Below are 20,632 nucleotides of genomic sequence, written 5' to 3' on the forward strand. Positions count from 1 at the left end.
TCTGTTCAGCGCTGTTAGAGAGTTTGTTTTACGTGTTTTGGAACCCTATCATTAGGTACATATATATTTACTATGATTATGTCCTCTTGTTAGATTGACCCTTTAATCATTATATAATGTACTTCCTTATCTTTTTGGGTGGATTTAGCCTTAAAACCTATTTATCAGAGATTAATATTGCCACACCTACTCATTTTTAGTTACTGATTGCTTGATGTATTTTTTCCATCCTTTGAGTTTTAGTTTATCTATGTTTTTGTGTCTAAGGTAGCCAGTATATTGATGGTCGTTTTTGTTTTTGTTTATTTAATCCATTCTGCCACTCTGTCTCTTTACTGGTGCATTTAAGCCATTTACATTGTTTGATTATTGATAGGTATGAGTTTACTGCTGTCATTTTGTTGTTGTTTTTTGTGGTGTCGATGGTTTTCTTTGTTCTGCTTAATTTTCTGTGCTGAACTGTTTTTGTTTGTGGATTTTCTTTTCATTTATTTCGTTGTTGTTGATTTTTGTTTATTAAATCTTTATGTTTTTCTTCTTGATTTTGATGAGAAGGTTTGTTAACTTTCTTTGTGGTTACCTTAAAATTTACCTTTATCTCCCTAAGTTAAAGACTGTCTTTTATTTCTTGATATCACCTTGATTTCCTCTCCAAATGAAAGTTCTATAACTACACAATTTACTCCCTCTTTTGTTTTGATGTTGTCATCATTAACAGATTGATGTCTCTTTTTTTCCCGTTTTCACCTTTTACTTTGTTTTATTTTTGAGAATTCTTTATCTGGGTTAATACCTGGCTGATGCTGTCCTGTGTCCTAATCTCAGGTTGTCTGATGTTACTGGTTCTCTGTTTGAAGGACTTGAAGGACTCTCTTTAATATTTTTTTAAGGTTGGTCTGGTTTTCACAAATTCCCTTAATTTCCGTTTATCCGTAAATGTCCTAATTTCACCATTGTATTTTAGAAACAATTTTGCTGGATATATAATTCTTGGTTGGCAATTTTTTTCTTTTTTATATATATCATCCCATTGCACTCCTGCCTGAATGGCTTCTGCCGAGTAATCAGAGCTTCGTCTTATCGGGGAGCCCTGGTGGCACAGTAGTTAAGAGCTATGGCTGCTAATTAAAGGTCATGAGTTCGAACCTACCAGCGGCTATTTGGAAATCCTATGGGGTTGTTCCACTCTGTCCTATAGGGTTGCTATGAGTCAGAATTGACTCGGCAGTAGCAGCTTTGGGTTTTTTTGTTTTTTGTTGTCTTAGTGGTTACCTTTTAAAGGTGACTTCATTTTTCCCAAGCTGTTCTCAGGATTCTTTATCTGTCTTTGGTTTTGGCAAGTTTGATTATAGTATGTCTCAGGGACTTTCATTTTGGATCTATCCCGTGTGGGGTTTGTGAGCTTCTCGAATAGTTATCTTTTTGTCTTTCATGGTATCAGGGAAGTTGTCTGCCACCAGATCTTTTGACTAGTCCCTATTTTTTGTTTGTCTACTCCTATTCTGCAACTCCGATCACACGTAAATTTTTTATCTCAATAGTGTACCACATAGTTTTTAGGCATTCTTCATTTTTCATTCTTTTTTCTGATTTTTCCTCAAACAAATTGGTGGCAAGGGGACTTGTCCTCTATTTTGCTGATTCTGTCTTCCATTGATTCAATTATGCTCCTGTCTTCTTCTATACAGTTGTCTATTTCTGAAATTTTATTGTTAATCTTTTGGATTCCTAGTTGCTGTTTTTGTATGCTTTCTATTTATCATTTTTCTTCTTGTATTGTTTTCCCAAATTCTTCTATTGCTTTGTCTTGTGTTTTCCTTAATCTTTCCCTTGATCTCTTGGAGAACCCTATATATTGGCCTGTTGAATTCCTTATCACTTAATTCCATTACCATTTCTTCCTCTGGAAGGGCTTCTGGTTCTTTATTTTGGTCACTTGCTGCAGCCATCTTGTCCTGCTTCTTTATGTGATCTGATATTGTCCGTTGTCTCTGAGACATTAAGGTGTTATTATATTATTTGTTGAATGTTTGTTTGCTGCATCCTCGTTTTTTGTTTTGTTTTGATATATCCAAGTAGGCAGGGAATGTGTGCTACTCTGTTCGCTAGTCTGGCTGCACTGGAGCTCTCATCACCTGTCTCCAGGTGAGTAAGGCAGTGGCTGGGTGTGTGAGCACAGACCTCTGTTAACTGGTCTCGCAAGGCAGCTGAGGAAGTAGCTAGTATTGCTGGTAAGGTGATGTGTCTGTCCAGCTGGTCACAAGGAGTACTCTCACTGGTTGCTGCGGTGGGTGTTGTGTGGGCACACTGCCAGGTGCACCTGGTCGGGGCAAGGGTGCCTTGGTTGTTAAGTCACTGGGTAGATGGTATGGAAACTCTCACTGATGGTCCTGCGCAGGTAGGGCTGCACAGTGGTGGTCAGAGTGGGCACAACCTCCAGGTGCAGGGCGGGTGGTGTGAGGGCAAAGGAGGGGGAATGGTGCCAGTCCATGCATGCCTCTATGAGGGAGCATCCCTGTCTGCTAGAACATGACACTGGGTAGGGTGTGCCACCAGTCCTCAGGACCCTGTCATAGGTAGCAGGAGGAAGCAGGAAGCACTGCTGGTCTGAGGAACCCTGGCACAAGTGGCTGGGTGTAGAAGTAGATGTCTCCACTTCATGAGCTCCTGGAGCCAGTGGCTGGGTGAAACAGCACAAACCAGCAGTCCGTGGGCCCCTAGTGTGGGTGGCTGGGCATAGGAGCAGGTGCCGTGGTCCTTAGGCTCCTGCTGCAGTTGCCTGAGTGGAAGAGAGGGTGCCACCAGTCCCTGGGCCTCCAGCACTGGAGGCCAGGCAGAGAAGTGGACGCTGCTGGTCTCTCAGTCCTACACTGGGTGGATGGGCTTAAGAGTGGGTACCACTGGTGTATGGGCCCCCAGTGTGGGGGGGTGGAAGAGAGGGCACTGCTAGATTACAGGCTCCCGGTGCTGATGAGTAGGCAGAAGGGGGGTGCTACCCATAGATGGGCTCCTAGCACAGGAGGCTGGGCACGTGGAGAAGGGAGTGCCACTGGATCACAGGTCCCTGGTGCCACTGGGTGTGCGGAAGAGGGGATGCCTCCAGTCCACAGGCCCCCAGCGCAGGTGGCTAAGCAGAGAACGAGAAGCCATTGTTTCAGAGGTCCCCAATGCCAGTGGCTGGGTGGAGATAGGCAACACTGGTTTGTAGGTCCCCGGGACAAGTGGTTGAGCAAAGGAGCAGGTGCTAACCGTCTGTTGGCCCTTGGCTCAGGGGGTCCAGTGGTGGCTGCCACCAGACCACGATTGTGTGCAGGGGTGGGCGGGGGGCACCACATGACTGCTGGCCTCCAGCACAGGGTACTGGAGAAGCATGGTGGGTGAGGTAAGTACACCTAACTTTCACCCTGCCTGGCTCTGCACTCCCAACCAGCTCTGGACGTGGCTGCAGAGTTACTCCTGCTTAGCTATACCAGGTGATAGGACTTCAACTGGGAAAATTGCTTGCTTTGTCTCAATATGGCTGTGTTGTGCAGGTTCAACTGGCAGGGTGCTGGTGATTTGTAACTCTTCATGTCTGCTGTTTTTGTACACTCTCTCATTCTACTTGGCACTCAGTTGTATTCTTCAGTCTGGCCTTTCGTGCTCAGGGTTCCAAAGCTGTCATCTGTATCTGATTTGTCTTCTCACATCTTTGTTTTAACAGGGACATTATGAGGCATCTCACTACCCTGACATCTTGGACTGCCAAAAAGAATGATTTGGAAGGACTATACTTATGGTTTCTAGGATACTGGCAAAGTTCTAATTTTTTTATATGATCACATTATATTTATCATTTACACTGTACAAAATTTATGTACTTTTTTAGATGTGGTTTATTTTTCAGAATAAAGATAGGTAAAATTTTTTTTTAAAGTACATATTTACTTTGTAGCAACCTGTAACTTATACCTGGAAGAATAAAGCCACTGACGAACTTAATACCATAACTAGCAGTCACTGGATAATAAGAGGTAAAAACATATCCTTTAGTTTAAACTAAGTTTTAATCTTCACAAACAAAATTTTAAAAAATGGATTTATTACATGATCATTAACATGATTAGTGGGATGTACCTCTGGATGCCAAAAGATATCAGATAAAAATGAAATATTCATTACTCATCAAAGTTCAAACTAGTAAGCATATAGGTTTTCTTTTTATAGCAAGTTATCCTGCTTTATTTCAACAGGGACAGTAAAACATCACCTTCTCATACCACAATTGAGTATCATTATCATCAATAACTAATGTCATTGCCATCAGATATGTATTAACAACACTCCATGGGGTACTTAGAATTTATTACAAATATTAGCACAGAAACATAAAAATATAGCAAAAGCAAATGAGCACACTCTCTGAAATATTTGATTCTCTTGGGTCTAGCACAATGATCGTGCATCAGAATGGGAAAATCCTGGGGATTCCATGCTTACAGAGACGAGCTGTCTTTTTTTTTTTTTAATATTTTATTGTGTTTTAGGAGAAAGCTAACAGAGCAAATTAGTTTCCAATTCAACAACAGTGCACAAAATGTTTCATGACATTAGTTGCAATCCTCACACTGTGTCAACACTCTCCGATTTCTACGCTGGGTTTCCTGTTTTCCTTTGTCTGGTTTTCCTATTCCTTCCTGCCTTCTTATCTTAACTTTTGGGCTAATGTTGCCCTTTTGGTCTCGTATAATCATTAAATGACTTCTTTTTTTTTTTTTTTTAATAATTTTTATTGTGCTTTAAGTGAAAGTTTACAAATCAAGTCAGTCTCTCCCATATAAGCTTATATACACCTTACTACATACTCCCATTTACTCTGCCCCTAATAAGTCACCCCGCTCCCTCCTTCCAGTCTCTCCTTTTGTGACCGTTTTGCCAGTTTCTAACCCTCTCTACCCTCCCATCTCCCCTCTAGACAGGAGATGCCAACACAGTCTCAAGTGTCCACCTGATACAAGTAGCTCACTCCTTATCAGCATCTCCCTCCAACCCACTGTCCAAATGACTTCTTTTTTAACATGATAAAGAATCTATGTTTTAATCCTGTAATCATTATTATGCCCTATACTGGAAATATAGATTGAATAGGTATGGTGAAAGGATACAACCCTGACGCACAACTTTCCTGACTTTAAACTACTCAGTATCCCCTTGTTCTGTCCAAACAACTGCCTCTTGATCTACGTACAAGTTCCTCAAGAGCACAACGTCCTGGAATTCCAATTCTTCACAATGTTATCCATAATTTTTTATCATCCACAGAGTAGAATGCCTTTGCATAGTCAATAAAACACAGGGAAACATCCTTCTGGTATTCTCTGCTTTCAACCAGGATCCATCTGATATCAGCAATGATATCCCTGGTTCCACATCCTCTTCTGAAACCGGCCTGAATTTCTGGCAGTTCCCTGTCGATATACTGCAGCAGCTGTTTTTGAATGATCTTTAGCAAAATTTTGCTCGCATGTGATACTAATGATATTGTTCTATAATATCCACATTCAGCTGGATCAATTTTCTTGGGAAAAGGCATAAATATGGATCTCTTCCACTCAGCTGGCCAGTAAGAATGGCATTCTTGACAAAACCTAAGTACATGCGTGTATTTTACCGCACCCCCCACCCCAGAGCTGGCTTCAGAGGTTGCTGATTTCCCTGGGCCACAGATAGATAGGCCACAGAAAAGCCCTGTTGAGAACCTGAAGGCATCCTCCCGGCCTTGGAGAACGAATAAATTTGCAACTGGGGGTGAACAGATACTTTGCCAGCTCCACTAACCGGGGGAGCTCCAGACAGAAGCGGCTTCTGTGCAGGCATTGACGGTCCGTGGACTTTGCATACCTTTTCCTCCTGCATGGGCCTATTTCATGAGAATTACATTTCAGCTGTGCAGTGGAGAAGTGGGTGTTTGATGATTGATACCACTTTGCCTATCAAAAAGGGTCCTAACCTACCCACATCAGGGACCTAAGGACTGGTAGCACCACTCAGGTCACCCAGCCACCCAAGACAGGGATCCAAGGGTAACTGGTACCTCCCAGTCATTACAATCAAAAGCATTCAGTGTCCATGGTGTGCCTGTAGAACCCACCCACCTGAACACTCTAGGGAAGAGGGATGCGCTTTCTTCAGAGACACGTGGGGGATGATTCTCAGCCCCCTGCCTTGTTCAGAGCGTGACCCCCTGCAACAGTAAGATATCGGTACCTACACCAATCACCCTTGCCTCTCTAAGACTGTAGGACAGAGCCAGTACCACACACTTGATGACCAGCTACCTGGACACCTGAGCTGAATCCATACAAGAAAAGTGAATGGGCTCCTGGACCCCTAGACTGATATACCTGATAACAGCTCTAGCCATCTGGGGACAGGACATCAGAGCTCCAAAGGTGAAAATAATCAAGCTAGCTCACTCAAGCAACCCATCTGGGCATATCAAAACAAAACAAACCAAGAAGCTATGACACAATAAGTAAACATAAAATAAATTAATACAATAACTTATAGATGGCTCAGACACAACACTCAATATCAACTCACATAAAGAAACAGACCATGATTGCCTCAACAAGCTCTCAAAACAAGGAATCAAGCAATCTTCTAGATGAAAGTACTTTCCTGAAATTATCAGAGGCAGAATACAAAAGATTAATATATAGAACCTTTCGGGACATCAGGAAGGAAATAAGAAAATACACAGAACAAGCCAAGGAACACACAGATAAAGCAGTCGAAGAAATTAAAAAGATTATTGAGGAACATGATGAAAAATTTAATAAGCTGGAAACATCTACAGACAGACAGCAATCAGAAATTCAGAAGATTAACAATAAAATTACAGAAGTAGACAACTCGATACAAAGTAAGAGGAACAGAATTGAGCAAGTGGAAGGCAAAATTTCTGAACTTGAAGATAAAGCACTTGGCATCAATATATGTGAAGAAAAAATAATTAAAAAAAATGAAGAAACCTTAAAAATCACGTGAGACTCTATCAAGAGAAATAACCTATGAGTGATTAGAGTACCAGAACAGGGAGGGATAAAATAGAGAAAGAATTGTTGAAGATTTGTTGGCAGAAAACTTCCCTGATATCATGAAAGCTGAGAAGATATCTATGCAAAATGCTGATCGAACTCCACATAAGGTAGATTTTAAGAGAAAGTCACCAAGACATTATAATCAAACTTGCCAAAAGCAAAGATAAACAGAGAATTTTAAGAGCAGCCAGGGATAAACAAAAAGTCACCTACAAAAGAGAACAAATAAGAATAAGCTCAGACTATTCAGCAGAAACCATGCAGGCAAGAAGGCAATGGGATGACTTAAATAAAAAATTGAAGGAAAAAAATTGCCAGCCAAGAATCATATATCCAGCAAAACTGTCTCTCAAATATGAAGGTGAAATTAGGACACTTCCACATAAACAGAAGTTTAGGGAATTCATAAAAACCAAATCAAAACTACAAGAAATACTCAAGGGAGTTCCTTGATTTGAAAATCAATAGCATCAGGTATCAACCCCACACCAGAACACAGGGCACAGCAATCAGAGATCAACCCAGACAGGGAAATCACAAAAATAAATCAAGATTAAAAAATGCTCAAAACGGGAAATAGCGATGTTATTATGTAAAAGAAGACAACATTAAAACAATAAAGAGGAACTAAGAAATGTAGTCATAGATCTTCCATATGGAGAGGAAGACAAGGCGATACAAAGAAATAAAAGTTAGGTTTAAATTTAGAAAAATAGGGGCAAATAATAAGATAGCCACAAAGGGACAAACTATCCTACACATCAAAATACAACACAAGAAAATAAATACAGAGTCAGCAGAAACAAAACCAACAACAACGAGTATGAGGAAGGGACAATATAATCTACTCAGGACATAAAATTACTGGGAAAAAGAAACTTTCAACAATACACACAAAAAAGACATCAAAATGATAGCATTAATTCATACCTATCCATAATTATGCAGAATGTAAATGCAGTAAATGCACGAATAAAGACACAGAGAGTGGCAGAATGGATTAAAAAACACGATCCATCTATATCCTGCCTAAAAGAGACACACGTTAGAGATACGAAAAAACTAAAACTCAAAGGGTGGAAAAAAATATATCAAGCAAACAACGATCAAAAAAGAGCAGGAGTGGCAATGTAATTTCTGACAAAATAGACTTCAAAGTTAAATCCATCATAAAGATTAAAAAAGGACACTACATAATGATTAAAGCGACAATATACCAAGAAGTTATAACCATATTAAATACTTACGTATGCAATGACAGGGCTGCAAGATACATAAAACAAGCTCTATCAGCATTGCAAAGTGAGATAGACAGCTCCACAATAATAGTAGGAGACTTCAACACACCACTTTCAGTGAAGGACAGGACAGCCAGAAAGAAGCTCAATAAAGACACGGAAGATCTAAATGCCACAATCAACCAACTTGATCTCAAAGACATATACAGAACACGCCACCCAACAGCAGCCAAGTATACTTTCTTTTCTAGTGCACATGGAACATTCTCTAGAATAGAACACATACCAGGTCATAAAGCAAGCCTTAGCAGAATCCAAAACACTGAAATATTACAAAGCATCTTAACTGACCATAAGGCCATAAAAGTGGAAATCAATAACAGAAATAGCAGGGAAAAGAAATCAAACACTTGGAAACTGAACAACACCCTGCTCAGAAAAGACTGGATTATAAAAGACATTAAGGATGGAATTAAGAAATTCATAGAATCCAATGAGAATGAAAACACTTACTATCAAAACCCCCGGGACACAGAGAAAGCCATGCACAGAGGCCAACTGATATCAATAAATGCACACATCCAAAAAGATGAAAGGGCCAAAATCAAAGAATAATCCCTACAACTTGAACAAACAAAAAGAGGGCAACAAAAAAAAAAAAACCCTCAAGCACCAGAAGAAAACAAATAATTAGAGCAGAACTAAATGAAATAGAAAACAGAAAAACAATTGAAAGAATTAACAAGACCAAAAGCTGGTTCTTTGAAAAAATCAATAAAATTGATAAACAACTGGCCAAACTGACAAAAGAAAAACAGGAGAGTAACAAGTAACCCCAATAAGAAATGAGATGGGTGATATTACAACAGACCCAACTGAAATTAAAGGAATCCTATCAGATTACTATGAAAAACTGTAGTCTTAACAAATTTGAAAACCTAGAAGAAATGGAGGAATTCCTAGACACACTACCTACCTAAACTAACACAGACAGAGGTAGAACAACTAAATGGACCCATAACGGAAGAAGAGACTGAAAAGGTAATGAAAAAACTCCCAACAAAAAAACACCCTGGCTCAGACGGCTTCACTGCAGAGTTCTACCAAACTTTCAGAGAAGAGTTAACATGACTACTACTAAAGGTATTTCAGAGCATAGAAAAGGACGGAATACGCCCAAACTCATTCTATGAAGCCACCATATCCCTGATACCAAAACCTGATAAAGACACCACAAAAAAAGAAAATTGCAGACCTATATCCCTCATGAACGTAGATGCAAAAAACCTCAACAAAATTCTAGCCAATAGAACTCAACGGGCATATCAAAAAAATAATTCACCATGACCAAGTGGGATTCATACCAGGTATGCAGGGATGGTTCAACATTAGAATAACAATTAATGTAATCCACCACATAAATAAAAGACAAGAATCACATGATTTTATCAATTGATGCAGAAAAGGCATTTGACAAAGTCCAACACTCATTCATGATAAAAACTCTCAGCAAAATAGGAATAGAAGGAAAATTCCTCAACATAATAAAGGGCATTTATACAAAGCCAACAGCCAACATCATCTTAAATGGAGAGAGCCTGAAAGCATTCCCCTTGAGATTGGGAACCAGGCAAGGCTGCCCTTTATCACCGCTCTTACTCAACATTGTGCTGGAGGTCCTAGCCAGAGCAATTAGGCTAGATAAAGAAATAAAGGGCGTCCAGATTGGCAAGGAAGAAGTAAAAGTATCTCTGTTTCCAGATGACATGATCTTATACACAGAAAACCCTAAGGAACCCTCAAGAGAACTACTGAAACTAACAGAAGAGTTCAGCAGAGTATAAGGATACAAGACGAACATACAAAAATCAGCTGGATTCTTCTACATCAACAAAAAAACATTGAAGAGGAAGTCACTAAATCAATACCATTTACAGTTGCCCCCAAGAAGATAAAATACTTAGGAATAAATCTTGCCAGAGATGTTAAAGACTTATACAAAGTAAACTACAAAACACTTCTGCAAGAAACCAAAAGAGACCTGCGTAAGTGAAAAGATATACCTTGCTCATGGATAGGAAGACTTAACATCATAAAAATGTCTATCCTACCAAAAGCGATCTACAGATTTAATGCAGTTCCGGTTCAAATTCCAATGACATTTTTTAATGAGATAGAGAAACAAATCACCAACTTCCTATGGAAGGGAAAGAGGCCCCGGATAAGTAAAGCACTACTGAAAAAGAACAAAGTGGGAGGCCTCACTCTACCTAATTTTAGAACCTATATACCACCAACAGAAGTTAAAACAGCCTGGTACTGGTTCAACAATAGATACTTAGACCAATGGAACAGAATTGAGAGTTCAGACATAAATCCATCCACATATGAGAAGCTGATATTTGACAAAGGCCCCAAAGCAGTTAAATAAGGAAAAAACAGTCTTTTTAACAAATGGTGCTGGCATAACTGGATACTCATCTGCAAAAAAATGAAATAAGACCCATACCTCACACCATGCACAAAAGCGAACTCAAAATGGATCAAGGACCTAAATATAAAACCTAAAACAATAAAGATCATGGAAGAAAAAAGAGAGACAATGTTAAGAGCCCTAATACATGGCATAAACAGTATAGAAAACATTACTAACAATGCAGAAGAAAAACTAGATAACTGGCAGCTCCTAAAAATCAAACACCTAAGCTCATCCAAAGACTTCACCAAAAGAGTAAAAAGACTACCTACAGTCTGGGAAAATGTTTTTAGCTATGACATTTCCGATCAGCATCTGATCTCTAAAATCTAAACGATACTGCAAAAACTCAACTACGAAAAGACAAACCAATTAAAAAATGGGCAAAACATATGAACAGACACTTTACTAAAGAAGACATTCAGGCAGCCAACAGATACATAAGGAAATGCTCATAATCAGTAGCCATTAGAGAAATGCAAGTCAAAACAACAATGAGATTCCATCTCACTCCAATAAGGCTGGCATTAATCCAAAAAATGCAAAATAATAAATTGTGGAGAGACTGGAATACTTATACACTGCTGGTGGGAATGTCAAATGGTACAACCACTTTGGAAATCGATTTGGCGCTTCCTTAAAAAGCTAGAAATAGAACTACCATAGATCCAGCAATCCTACTCCTTGGAATACATCCTAGAGCCTTTACACGAACAGATATATGCACACCCATGTTCACTGCAGCACTGTTTACAATAGCAAAAAGATGGAAGCAACCAAGGTGCCCAGCAACAGAGGAATGGATCAATAAATTATGGTCTATTCACACAATGGAATACTATGCATCAATAAAGAACAGTGAGGAATCTGTGAAACATTTCATAACATGGAGGAATCTGGAAGGCATTATGCTGAAATTAGTCAGTTGCAAAAGAACAAATATTGTATAAGACCACTATTACAAGAATTGGAGAAATAGCTTAAACAGAGAAGAAAATATTCTTTGATGGTTACAAGAGTGGGGAGGGAGGTAAGCTGGGAGAGGGGTAATCGCTAATTAAATAGCAGTAAGAACTACTTTCGGTGAAGGGAAAGACAACACACAATACAGGCGAGGTCAGCACAACTGGACTAAATGAAAAGCAAAGAAGTTTCCTGAATAAACTGAATGCTTCAAAGGCCAGTGTAGCAGGGGAGGGGGTTTGGGGACCATGGTTTCAGGGGACATCTAAGTCAACTGGCATAATAAAATCTATCAAGAAGACATTCTGCATCCCACTTTGAAGAGTGGCATCTGGGGTCTTAAACGCTAGCAAGCAGCCATCTAAGGTGCATCAATTGGTCTCAACCCACCTGGACCAGAGGAGAATGAAGAACACCAAGGACACAAGGTAATTACGAGCCCAGGAGACAGAAAGGGCCACATAAACCAGGGGCTACATCAGCCTGAGATCTGAAGAACTAGATGGTGCCCAGCTACAACCTATGACTGCTTTGACAGGGAACACAACAGAGAACCCCTGAGGGACCAGGAGAGCAGTGGGATGCAGACCCCAAACTCTTATAAAAAGACCAGACTTAATGGTTTGACTGAGACTAGAAGGACCCTGGTGGTCATGGTCCCCAGACCTTCTTTTATCCCAAGACAGGAACCATTCTCAAAGCCAACTCTTCAGACAGGCACTGGACTGGACAAGGGGATACAAAATTATATTGGTGAAGAGTGAGTTTCTTGGATCAAATAGACACATGAGACTATGTTGGCATCTCCTGTCTGGATAGGAGATGGGAGTGGGGAGGGGGTCAGAAGCTGGCCGAATGGACTAGAAAAGAGAGAGTAGAGGGAAGCAGTGTACTGTCTCATTAGAGGGAGAGCAATTAGGAATATATACCAAGGTCTGTATACATTTTTGTATGAGAGACTGACTTGATTTGTAAACTTTCCCTTAAGGTACATTAAAGAAAAAAAAAAAAAAACCCACTGCAATCGAGTCGATTCCAACAGATAGCGATCCTATAGGACAGAGTAGAACTGTGCTGCATAGGGTTTCCAAGGAGGTTCGAACTGCTGACCTTTTGGTTAGCAGCCAAGTTCTTAACCACTGTGCCACCAGGGCTCCTTGAATAAATAATTGGTTTTCAAAGTCTCTAAATTTGAAATTTTTACCTCGGTTGTATTCACATTTTGGTCTGAGGAAATTTTTGTTGTGGGTGGTAGTTCTGAACATCATAGGATGCAGCATATCTGACCTTTACACACTAGATGCCAGTAGTACGTCCCAGGTTGTGACAACTAAATATGTCTCTAGATATTGCCAAATGTCCCTTGTGGGCCCAAATATCCCCAGACGAAAACTCTGCTCTAAATAAAATCTCACTAGGGGTATTTCTCAGAGAATTCTACTAGGAAAATAAAAAAATTTTTCTCCTAATGAAATGGGGGCTTCCTTTTATAAGATAATTATACAATATGGCATGTTTCCCTAGTTACGTCAGAATCATATTTCAATCCTATGAACATCTACTGTTACAGATGTAAAGATTTTATTCCTGACAGTTATCATTTGTTTTTTTAACATGACAAAGAATAAGTGAAGATATAGACCAAAAATAAATAAATAAATTTAGTTCCTGGCTGGAGCTGACTGAAGATACTATAGGTGATAATATTCTTTAAATTACTAGTATGATAATTTAATATGATATGATTAAAAAGTCCCAAAGGATATATTAAAGGTTACTGGACAAACTGAAAGGTTTACTTAGGAAAAAAGTTTTGAGATGAAGTCAATGATGGTAGAGATTCCCTACCAACTTTGTAAACAATACTGCAAAAAAAAAAAAAAAATGTACAGAACTAAATATAAACACAATAAATCTAGAAGTTAATGGAAATTTCTGTAATATTTACTATATGACTGGGCAGACAGAAAACTCTTTTTACTAAATACTAGTAGGCGAACAGAGTGCCAGGATAAAGAAAGAATAAATCTATGGCTTATAAGATGCATCAAAATAAATTCCATAAGAATTGAAGAGATAAAAACAATAAACACATACATACACACATAGCTAAAGAACTAGAGGAAATATATGGTACTTAATTCTGTTACAGATGGAAGATAAATGAAAAAATTGCCTTGAAAGGACAAAGTAAGCACATTACAAGGTTAAAAAAGAAAGAAATGCTTACTAAATAACAAAGCAGTATCAAAGGAAAAAAATAGATATGACAATATCATTACTTAAATACATATCAATTCAAACCAGATACTCTTGATAGGTAGCAAATGTAATTAAAATTTAACACCTAGGGAATTCCAGCTAATAAATCATTATTTGGAAAAACGTCATAGCTTCATTAAAGAAATAAAGCAAACAAACTCAAAAATACTATTATGTGTATGAAATAAGCAAAAAAAATTAAATAGTTTCAAAGTCACTATGGAGGAAAGTGGAATGCTTAGATACTGCTGGGGGTATTATAAATTGGCTCAACATATCTGAATAGAAATTTGGGGAAAGCTAGAATATTTCATATACTTTCAGCCTATAATTTTGTCCTGAGGAGTGCCCAAAGGAAATCAACCAACTGGGGGGAAAAAATTATCCATAAATTTATTCAGTGAAAATTGGAAATAAATAATATGTTCAGCAAAAGAGGATCCTATAAAGCTATGGAACTTGGGATTCAATTGAAAATATTAAGTAGGTGTACCATTATAAAAATATGCCATTCATAGAAATGTTTAATGATATAATGTTAACTTTTTAAAAAACAAAATACAACAAAGTATATATATATATATATATTATTATTATTACAAACAATTAAATCTAAAATTTAGGAGAAAATTGGGAAGGATGTAAGAAAATTTTAATGTTATTTTCTAGTATGTTAATTAAAAACTATAACTTTTCAACAGTGAAAGCAAAGGTAGATGACCTGAGTTAAAAAGCTGAAGAAATCACTACAAGAAAAGCTAAAGTATGAAACAGAACATCGCCATGACCTAGGAACTTCTTAGAAATGCAAATTCCTCGGACTCACTCCAAACTTAACTGAATCAGCCCTGCCAAGGACTCTAATGCACGTTAAAGTTTAAGAACCACTGCTCTAGGTTTACCTTGTACATTTCCTGCTCCATTCCTGGAACAGGCCACGTCTCCAAGAACTTCCAGCTTCTTTTAGCAGGGAATCATATTAGAGACCACAATCTGGGTGCTAGGCATGCTCACTGCCATTAAGAAATACGTTTAGACTAAGTAAGAGTGCTTTTTAACAGTGCTAGCTAGTAACAAGCTGAGATCAGCTCCTAAGTATACTAATTTACAGTCTAATGCTCTTTTCACTGTAATTTGAAAGAATTACATCTATGTGTAACTTGCATATGGCTACCAGCTATCACTTAATTCTTAACTCTAATATCTATCACTTATTGAGACACCTTGGGAAAGTCACTTAAGGAGTCTAATTATTTTTCTCTATATGTCGCTATGAGTCGGAATCGACTCGATGGCACTGGGGCTGGGTTATATGTAAAATATAAATAAATAATAAAATCTGTCTTATCTCTCAACTTACATAAAGAGGAAACTAAAGATTACATTGGAAAGCATTTTTAGAGGGTATTATCCTAACATCTGTTTACAAAGATACCTTGGTAACAGAAAACATTAATTGAGGGAAAAACAGGAGACAAATGGGGCTAACATAAAGAAAGGCTTGCCTTATCATAAAATAAAGTTATGGTCAAGACAATGAGCATAAGGCATAGATCCAGGAAGTCCTGGTTAAAATCAGGCTTAGCCACTGAGAAAGCCATATGGAGTCAGCTAAGGCATTCACTGTCTTTCAGTCTATTTCCTCATCTGCAAAATGAGGCTACCACCACCTGTCTCACTGGATTACAGTGAAGGGTGGAGAAAATGAATGACCAGGGCCAAGTTTCAAATAATAGGCACTTTTTTAATGGGCACTTATCATATGGTTACCTGTTACTTTGTTACTAAGCCTGGTTTAACTTCATTTGTAAATAATTAGATTTATACATCAATCATTACTCTATTGAAGAGAAAAAATACAGTTTATATATCCCATATCACTATGAATTATTCTAAACTGGATTTTTAAAATAAGAGAAGGAAGCAGAGATACGGGGGGTGGGGGTGGAACAGAAAGGAAAAAGGGAAGGAAGTTACACAAAGATTTATTCCTAATCCTCACTTCAATGAATGGAACTGGCAAACAGTTAAATACTGACTACCCTGAAGGTCAACAGAACCCACTTGGCATTAAACTTACCACTTGAGTGTGATCACCTTGAAGCAAGATGAAATTTCTCCTATGCTGAGGTATCCTCATAAAGCTGTGGAATAAAACTTGCCATTTCTATTTAAAGCCATTCCTTTATTGCTAAACAGTTGGTCTGAGAGGAAGGCAGCAAGCAGGGTTAGAAAGAGAAAAAAGAGGAGGATAAAGATGAAGGGAAAAACAACATGCGATTATAGATCAAATCTCTTCACCGGATCCTTTCATATTCTCCTTGTGTTCTAACCTGTAGCTGTTGGGAGCTGTCATTGAGATTGTCCTCCCTTCGTCGAGCCTCCTCTAGCATCTGTGCACTCTTCTTTTTTTCCACCTGCTCCTTGTGCTTCAGATTTGCTACCTTCTTATTCTGGTCTTTCACTTGCCTATTGATAAGGGGAAAAAACCAAGCTTTTCATACATAAGCATAGATAAAAATACATTTATTATAAACTAACGTAACACTGAAAGCCAACAAACATTCCTGCTGCAAAACGTCTTTAATACTTTTAAATTCCTTCCTATCAGTAGTAGCAAATTGTTTACAATGATGCTTCAGTTTTTCCCTAAGGAACATGTATTCCATGTATGAGAGACTGATTTGATCTGTAAACTTTTCACTTAAAGCACAATAAAAAAAAAAAATGTATTCCAGCATATACTTTACGAAACTCAATGAAATCACAGAACAAAAGAAGGGCATGGATTACTTTGAAATGACAGAAAAAAGAAATCAAGTCAGAGATTAACATTGGAAGTATAGAAACGGTCTCCTAAGATTAACGCTATGTAATATTACAATGTGTGATTAAGACAGGTTTTGTAGTAACACAACTCTAATTTTATTATTAAGTATTTTGAACATTCAAAAGGCTATATATGATGTATACATCAGGTAAATAGAAGCCCTTGTGGCAGAGAGGTTGAAGTGCTCAGCTGCGAACCGCAAGGTCAGTGGTTCTCACCCACCACAGGAGAAAGATGTGGCAGTTGGCTTCCGTAAAGATTTAAAGCCTTGGAAACCCTATGGGGCAATTCTACTCTGTCCTTTAGGGCTGCTGAGTCAGAACCAACTTGATGGCAGTGGGTCTGGAATGGTTTCGGTGAAGTAAATAATGATATAAAGGCTTAGGAACCCAGCTTAAGAAACAACACTTTATCTACTTCTAAAGTTCCCTATGTATTTCTCACTGTTTCCCCATTAAGAGAAAGCTCTATCCTCAACGTTGTATTTAAATTCCCCATATTTTTACTATTTTTTTTTTTTTTACTATAGTTTTGCTACATATATATGGATCCAAGCCATGGTCTTTTTAATCACCTCATTTGCATGCGAAAGCTGGAAATAAAAAAGGAAGACAAAAGAAGAACTGATGCATTTAAATTATGGCGTTAGTGAACAATACTGAATACACTGTGACCTGCCAAAAGAACAAACAAATCAGTCTTAGAAGAAATAAAACTAAATGCACTCTGCTCCTGTCTCTTTTTTTGTGGTAGTAGTGACGTTCTTCTTTTCTCTGCTCACTTCTCTCTCCTTTTATCTCTTGAAAGATAAACGGTGTGACTCAAGCAAGGGTGTGATCAGAGCAAGGCAGTGACTTGGATAAGGGTGGTGACTTAAGATACATCCCACCCTAATCCTGCCTTATAGACGTTTTAGGATTTACAACACATAATGACATCAGGTCACCAAATGGAAGACGACTACATCATTACATAACTGCCAAACCACTGAGAATCATGGCCTAGCCAAGTTGACATGTATTTGGGGGGACACATTCAATCTGTGACAGATCCCTTAAATCTCTATTAATCTAGAGAAGTTCCTCACTTCCTCCATCGCTTTTTTTTTTTTTTAGTGCCACTAACTTGCTAAAGAAACTAAGTCAGTTGTTCAGTCGTTCTGTAAAATGACACACATTCTATACTGTCTGTTTCTTCATGGTATCATTTAACTTGTTTCTCTATCTCCTGAGGATTTGGGCGGGGGGGGGGGGGATGGAGACTACTGAAAGTTAGCTTTAAAGGCTTGATTAGATTGTTTCAACTTTTTAGGTAAGAATACTAAATAAATGGTATTGTATGTACTTCATACTGCCTCGCATCAGAAAGCACATAATGCCTGTTTTTCTCACTCTTAGTGAGGCTAAGATTGATCTGGTGCCACGATGGTTAAGCACTCAACTGCTAAATGAAAGGTTTGCAGTTTTACCCCAGTAGGTGCTCCATGGGAGAAAAGATCTGGCAAACCGGTCCTGTAAAGATTACAGTCTAGGAAACCCTATGGGCAGTTCTACTCTGTCCTATAGGGTCATTATCAGTCAGAATTGTCTCGATGTCACACAACAACAACAGTGACACTTGGTCTCTTCTGTATGTAAAGTTCACCTTTCATCTAAGGGTTGCATGCAGTGATGAAATTCTCCTGAATAAACTATTTCAGTGATATCTTTTTTAAAATTACATTTTCTAAGAATTTTTGCTGGCATATATATATGCAGTTGATTTCTGTATATGGATTTTATATCTGGCAAACTTGGTGAATGTTCCTACTAATTCTAATAATTTTTCTGTGGACTCTTTCAGGCTTACTACATAGACAAAAATATAATACATAAATAATGATTTTTTTCAATCTTCACACGCTCCTGTTTCTTGTCTTATAGAACTTTCTTGGGCTTTCAGAATCAGGATAGAAAGAAGTCATGCTAGTGGGTATCTTTGTCTTTCCCTGAACTAAAGGAAATGCGTTTTACATGTTACCACTGTGTATATTTGCCATAAGTTTGTTTTGCAGAAACCCTTTATCTATTCCTTTTCTGCCAAAAGTTATTGTTTTAATCATGATGACTGAATGTTGAATTTACTAAATATTTTTTGCTCTTCTGGGACGTACTGAGACAATCATATGCTTTTCATGCTTTGTTAATTTTCTAATGTTAAATGAATCTTATCATGAGATAAACCCTATTCAACGTTTTGCTTGATTTTTGCCTCTATGAATTTATTTACTTCCTTCTCAGATCAACCATAGTTATAAAATGAAAAACAAATCTGGCATTTTTATTATTTTGTATAAGGAAGATTTTTCAGAGTATACAGTTAACCATAATGTCAAAAACAAAACTGTGATATCCTCTTTTTCAGGTTTTAAAAAGATATATTCTCTTTTGGGTGGTTTATAGATGTGATTCTACCTGTAACCAAAAAACTCGTTGCCATCAAGTCAACTCCGACTCACAGTGACCCTAAAGGACAGAGCAGAACTGCCCCATAGGGTTTCCAAGGAGCGACCAGTAGATTTGAACCGCCGACCATTTGGTTAGCAGCCGAGCTCTTACCCACTGTACCATCAGGGCAGACCCCGATCCCCCCAAAAAATGAAAAGTAGGAAAGAAATTGATAATTTCTAAATATTTTTTAAGCATAGCATTTTAATTATAACAAATTATTCAAGATGAACAATGAATTAATGACACAGATGGCAAGATAAAAATTCATTCTCTGATGGAAATACAGACTAGTAAGTTATTCTAAAGTTATATTTTAGATCTCTAGCCACAGAGTCTATAATAAAACTAGAATAAAATTCTTCACAAAATCAGTTTATTAAATGCAAAGACTTTGTTCTCTGTTTTAAAAGACAAATAAATTTAAAATAGTTCTTAAATTCTTTTTGCCTTGCATTTGTGAATTATTCCAGATAGTGTTGGCAACTACTGATGCTTACAGCAGCAGCCTGGCTATTTGGGGGCAATATGACACACAAAGTAAGGATCCTAATTAAAGTCAGTTGACTATATTTTGGTCAGAAAGCAGATATTATAGGCTAAACTTCTAATCCAATCAAAGTCAATTTTATTCCTCAGGACTTTTATCATGATTATATCCAAGAGTAAGTGGTTCCCCCACCCCCCTTTACCCCCAAGTCACAGAACTAGGTCAGGGTGTTTTCAGTTATGTCTTAGAAAAGAAAAAATTCATTGCTCCCATCCTTCTCCACAACCCCTAGTTACGGTGTGTATATGTGTGTGTGTGTGTTTATATGTGTTTTATAAAGAGAAGAAGTTTATTTTGATTTTCAAAATGTCAGGTATACAATCTTAATGGTTACCTTCTTCAACCCCAAAGAGATTGATAAAACGCTAAATAAAAAATATAAGCTATCAAGCTGAATACAGAGCATGATCCCAAACGTGTGTGTGTGTACAAGCAGATGTAATGAAGAAAAATAATAAAATATCAAAAAGGAAAAATACAGGATTTAAAATTTTTTCATGGCTTTCTGTAGTTTCTAAATTTTCTAGAACAGGCATAAAATATTTTTAAAAATTTTAGAGTTATGTTTTAAAAATGAGATGTGGTTATATCTTAAAATAGGGTTTCACCCATATCAGACTAGACAGTAGTCCAGTATGGCACATTTGGTGCTCCTACTTCTAAATCCATTTTCTATTCATATTTCCAATCTTCCTAACCTTAGTTTTGTGACTTTTCTATTTTTTTTTACTCTATAGGCTAAAGA

General features: G+C 37.8%; 1 protein-coding gene across 12 annotated transcripts in view; it reads right to left on the reverse strand.

Annotated features, from left to right (window-relative positions):
- Positions 1–20,632, reverse strand: part of ERC1 (ELKS/RAB6-interacting/CAST family member 1) — a 530,770-nt gene that overhangs the window by 279,217 nt on the left and 230,921 nt on the right. For all 12 annotated transcript variants that reach the window (XM_049885108.1, XM_049885107.1, XM_049885109.1 and 9 more), the window contains one exon: positions 16,355–16,490. In XM_049885108.1, the coding sequence (XP_049741065.1) occupies positions 16,355–16,490 (136 nt within the window). The remainder of the gene's footprint in view (positions 1–16,354; positions 16,491–20,632) is intronic.

This window comes from Elephas maximus, chromosome 4 (genome assembly GCF_024166365.1).
Source record: "Elephas maximus indicus isolate mEleMax1 chromosome 4, mEleMax1 primary haplotype, whole genome shotgun sequence".
Lineage (NCBI taxonomy): Eukaryota > Metazoa > Chordata > Mammalia > Proboscidea > Elephantidae > Elephas > Elephas maximus.